We start from the raw sequence: 5277 nt of genomic DNA on the forward strand, positions 1-5277 counted from the left end.
CAAGAACCTTCTTCAGCTCTGACTGGGTAGTAGCGAGTGGATTTAAATCCCTTTCAGACAGCTGGTCATTTGCATTCTTTTAAAGAGTTCTTGAGATCACTTGGAGGTTTACTTGTGTCCTCCAAGTTACCTGAGTATTGCAAATGCCTGTTATGTTATGCACTTGTGATGTGGATGTTTTGTTTCCCCAATGTACAGATCTGTACATGTCTCATTGCATATACCATGTTGCTCAATTTGTGTCTGGGTGTTTTATCTTAGGTGGACAACCTTGTGACTTAGTATATTTTTTCAGTGTGCGTATATGTTGTGTTTGTATATTTCTGCAACATATGGAATATCTGAATATCTGAAAACCTCAGGCAGATCTTCAAAATCTGTATTACTGTTGATACAGTAGTGGTCTAACAAATTTCCTTATCTTTCAAACACCTATGAACGGATTAAGCTATTATGTTTACAGACCGTGACATAATAAAATAAGTACCCCCAAAAAACGCATTCACTGGCAATTGTTAGCCATCTAGAGAGGAATCTGCACACATAGTGACAATCCTTTGTGATTGTTACATTGGGTGCAAGTTTACTAGATTGACAAAAATGATATAAAAGAAAATGATTTTTTGTCATCTAGTAAATAATGCAAACAAAAATTACCGGAATGCTCTATAACTTTAGCTAGAATGATCAGCTAAAAGGAGATATCTGTGTCGGAATAGGAAATCTAGAAGACTATGATCTCTTTGTCTCACAAGAAGTCTTAAAGTAGAACAGAAAAATTATGTAAAAGAATTATATACTTATGTTTTCACCACTAGATGTATCTATATCTCCGTCCTGTGTATCTACTGTATCCCTGAATCATTCCTCCCTAAGCTAGCTTTCTCTTTTAAAAACAATTCTCCCATTCTTAACCCCCATGCTTATGTGGAATATTTATGAAGAATTCCAGAAGAACTGACAACAGCTTTACCTTTAAATTTGTTTCACTCTTACAGGAAATGGAAAAATGGGGAAATGCAACCACAGTGACTGAATTTGTGCTTCTTGGGCTCTCTAAAAACTTCAAAGTTCGTGCTGGATTGTTTGTCCTCTTCTTGGTTATCTATCTCATTGCTGTAGCTGGCAATGGCCTCATATTGATGCTGATTATCGTAGACTCCCACCTCCACACACCCATGTATTTTTTCCTTAGCAATCTCTCCTTTATTGACATCAGTTACATCACCACCTCTGTCCCACAAATGCTGGTCCACTGCTTCATGGACAGGCCTACTATCCCATGGAGCAGATGTTTTGCTCAGATGATCATCAGCAGCTTATTAGCTATCACTGAATCTGTTTTGTTAGCTGTGATGGCTTACGACCGTTTTGTGGCGATATGCTACCCTCTGCGCTACAACCTGATCATGAATCGTAATGTATGCATCCAGTTGGCTGGGAGCCTATGGGTCAGCACCTTCATCATTACCATTGTCTCCTTTCTCACCATGCAGGCAACTTTTTGTGGGCCAAATGTGGTGAATCATTTCAAGTGTGAAGTGCAGGCAGTGTTGAAACTGGTTTGCTCTGATACCCGTGCCAGTGCAATTAACATGGTAATAATCTGTGTCATCACCCTAGCATTACCCTCCTTCTTTATCCTGGTGACCTATGGCCGTATTGGATTCACTGTTTTGCGTATCCATTCGACACAAGGTTGGAGCAAAGCCTTGTCCACCTGCGGATCTCATCTCACTGTAGTGAGCATTTATTACGGCACCCTCCTGGCCATGTATTTGAGGCCCCAGGCCAAGACATTCTCCAATAGGGAAAAAGTAATGGCAGTCTTTTATAGTCTTGTGATCCCCATGTTAAACCCCATTATTTATAGCCTGAGGAACAGGGACGTGAAAGGAGCCTTCTGCAGACTGGCTGGGAAGAAAGTGGAGGAACCAGGTTGATAGATCTTCCATAAGCAAACCTTATTGTGAGGTTTTGTCATTCAAGAGAGGATTTTATGTAGTGTCATTTTCTAAGCATTATTCTATGTCACCTCTGCCCCGCTTCGTCCATGTTAGCTAAGGCTGATGAGTATGAAATCACTAAAGAATTGAACTGAATGCAACCAAAACAGTCATGGAATTTTTTTTAATGTATGATAACTGCAGCAATACTGTTACAAGCTCAAAGGTGGAAGGGTTGACACTACCCACAAAGGAAGAATGGCTCGTGAAGATGGTGGAAGTTGGCTAAATTAATGTCTGATTAGTGGGAAAACAATATAAGTTCCTCGAAACCTCTCCTAGATCTTTTGCATAAAACAGAAAAAAATTGCACTCATGATTTGTGATTTTGATGATTGGAAAAAGCTGGATAATACAAATAAGTGAGATGTTTTTGTAATTATAATTAATATCACAGTTGCACTTATATTTGTGGCAGAAGAAATTGGAAGCCTCTATTTCTTTTGCTTCTCTATTTTTTGCACTTTTTCTTTTCAACTTCTTCTTCTTTCCTTTGCTTCTATTTATTTGTGATAATGTTTATATCCCTCCCCTCTCTCTCCGTGTATATGCATTTCATGTATACATATTAATAATGCAGCAACAACGATAGTATATTGGTGGAGTTGTTGAAGTCACCTCAGTTGTTTAATATCTCCCTCATCCCTCACCCCAGCAACTTCAATTATGGTCTGACTAAGGAAAACCGTTCTGTGATTCTGATCTGATGCAAGTAAAGAGGTAACTGAGTAACTTTCTTTCTTAGAAGGGATTTGTAAATAATAAGAGATCTTTAAAAAAAAGTAGGAACAGTGAAGTGTGCCCTTTAAAGAACTGTTATTACATGGAACATGATTTCCTAAAAAGTCACCAAGGTCTTAAGAAGATAAAACAAAAATGTCTAAATAATTTATTTAAGAGAGGTTAGAACATAAATGCAATAATATTTCTTTGTTTATTTAATAAAGAACCCCTATGTAATTAAATTACAGAGGAACAGTTTGGTTGATGTACTGCTTTAAAGAGAAACTACTTATTGTATTTCATACTTTGTGTTCGTAGCATAATCCTGTTAAATAAAATTTTAATTACTTGTATACACATATCTACTTTTTAATGTGAATATGTTGTTCTGATTTATTAGAGCTTTATTCACGCAATCTTTGAGACTAGTCAATCTCCCCCAAACATTTTCCCTACTGTAGACATTATAACCTAAAATGAAAAGGAAGAGCCATGTTCCCATATATAGCATTTCAGCACAGAGTTACATGTTGTAAAAGAAATTGGTCTCTTCAAAATAATAATAATAATAATAGTAATAATAATAATAATAATAATAATAACAACAACAACAACAACAACAACAACAATAGGTGCTGTTTAAGATGCGACATGGATTTTTTTGAATCCCGCTTCCCATCTTATGTCCTTGACCGGCAGCTATTATCTCCACGGTCTTAGTAAAATTTGAAGATGATCTTCGGACAAGAAGACCTGTTGAAACCTAGAATTGTTCTGTCTTATCCAGGATATATGGCATCTGTGACTTCACATAGCATTATGGATTTATAATTAGACTACTATTTGCTTGCTTGTTTGACACATTTATTTGGCCATCCATTTCACACAAAGTGGTGTCCAATAAAACCTACAAATAAAATATTCTACAGAACCAATTACAAACAATAAACCCATGTAAATAAGATCACGAGAGGGAACATATTGTGTACAATGCAGCCAAAGCATGGGCTCCCTTTTATCAGGGGTTCTCCAGACCTCCTGGAGGAAAACAAAATCATCTGAAAGATTTTGCAGCACGTCATCATAATTGGGCATAACCTTGTCTCCAAAGAGATGCTGTTTTAGAGGTCAGGGGCCACTACAGAAAAGGCTCACTTCCTAGGTCTTGTCAAATAGAGGTCTATTTGACAATAAACATAGCATATTTCTCCTGTTCAGCCTGATGGGAGAGGGTAGATGCAGGGGTGGGATTCTACAAGTTTGCACCTATTTGCTAGAAACGGTTGTTAACGTTCTAAGCAGTTCGGAGAACCGGTTGTTAGAAGAAATGACTGGCCTAATCCTATAAGGAAGGCAGGAAGGAAACATTCTGGTGTTGCTTACAGAAACTGCCTCTCCATTAACTCTTATTACATTCTTGGCAGGACTAGACTTCCTGTCTCAGGAACTTCTCTGGAGTTTTTTCCCCTTCTGTTGCTTTTACTTTGCTTGTGTGAAATGACCATTCAAAGTTACAACAGCACTGAAAAAAGTGACTTATGACCATTTTTCACACTTACGACTGTTGCAGCATCCCCACAGTCATGAGAGGCCAGGCGAGGAGATGCGTGCTTCGATGTGAGTGATATTGAGTTGGCCACACCGAACCAATAACATGACCATCAAGCCCCACCCCCACCTAAGCCACGCCCACAGAGCCAGTTGTTAAAATTTTGAATCCCACCCCTGGGTAGATGTAATTGGGAAGAAGTGGTCCCTAATACTAAACATACATTTTATTTCCTAGCTAATGATCATAACACCTAGCATTTAACTGGTCAACCCCACACAACCAAGGAATAAGAAATATACCATAACAAAGCTAAGTTTTGATAAGTTCTCTATGACATTATTTCACCACAATGAAGACATTGCAGAGTAGAAACCACAAGAACTGGTAGGTTGCAACTGAATTATTCAAACAGTACTATCTGAAGTTTTTCAATGAAACAGAGAACGCTTCCTTCCAGTCTGCTATTTTTAAAGTTGAAGATATACTAGAAGCAAACAGTTAAACTTTTGGTCTAGTGAAAACACAAGACATAGACAAGGTAGCACAGCAGTGGCTGGCTGTAAAAAAACAATGATGGCACAGTCTTATATGGGATATGATGATGGTCCATCTTCTGTAGAATGAAATATGTTCCTCAGTGTAGGAAGAGAAAAGTCTTCTGCACAGTATAGAATAGAGTGACTTTATTATTTTTCAGATGAAACATTTTGATTGCCTTATCAAAAACCATTCTTAGTATGAACGGTTACAGGAATTGGCTACTGTACGTCTAGTCTAGTGAAAAGAAGGCCTAGGGGGTGACATGATAGCAGTGTTCCAATATTTGAGGGGCTGCCGTAAACAAAAGGGGGTCAACTTATTTTCCAAAGAAGCAGAAGGCAGGACAAGAAGCAATAGATGGAAACTAATCAAGGAAAGAAGCAACCTAGAAGTAAGGAGAAATTTCCTGACAGAGAGAACAATCAATTAGTGCAGCAACTTCCCTTCAAAAGTTGT

General features: G+C 38.0%; 1 protein-coding gene across 1 annotated transcript; it reads left to right on the forward strand.

The window, feature by feature from the left end:
* Nucleotides 1-1001: 1001 nt before the first annotated feature.
* Nucleotides 1002-1943, forward strand: LOC113454202 (olfactory receptor 13H1-like). Its single transcript, XM_026725605.1, has one exon. The coding sequence runs from the start codon at nt 1002-1004 to the stop codon at nt 1941-1943; it is 942 nt and encodes a 313-aa protein (XP_026581390.1).
* The last annotated feature ends 3334 nt before the right edge of the window (nt 1944-5277 follow it).

The sequence above is a fragment of the Pseudonaja textilis genome, chromosome 2 (genome assembly GCF_049901715.1).
Source record: "Pseudonaja textilis isolate UNSWEBS1 chromosome 2, rPseTex1.2, whole genome shotgun sequence".
In the NCBI taxonomy this organism is placed as follows: Eukaryota; Metazoa; Chordata; class Lepidosauria; order Squamata; family Elapidae; genus Pseudonaja; species Pseudonaja textilis.

Coding starts and splice junctions, on each gene's coding strand:
- LOC113454202 (XM_026725605.1), top strand. CDS start 1,002: ATGGAAAAATGGGGAAATGCAACCACAGTGACTGAATTTGTGCTTCTT.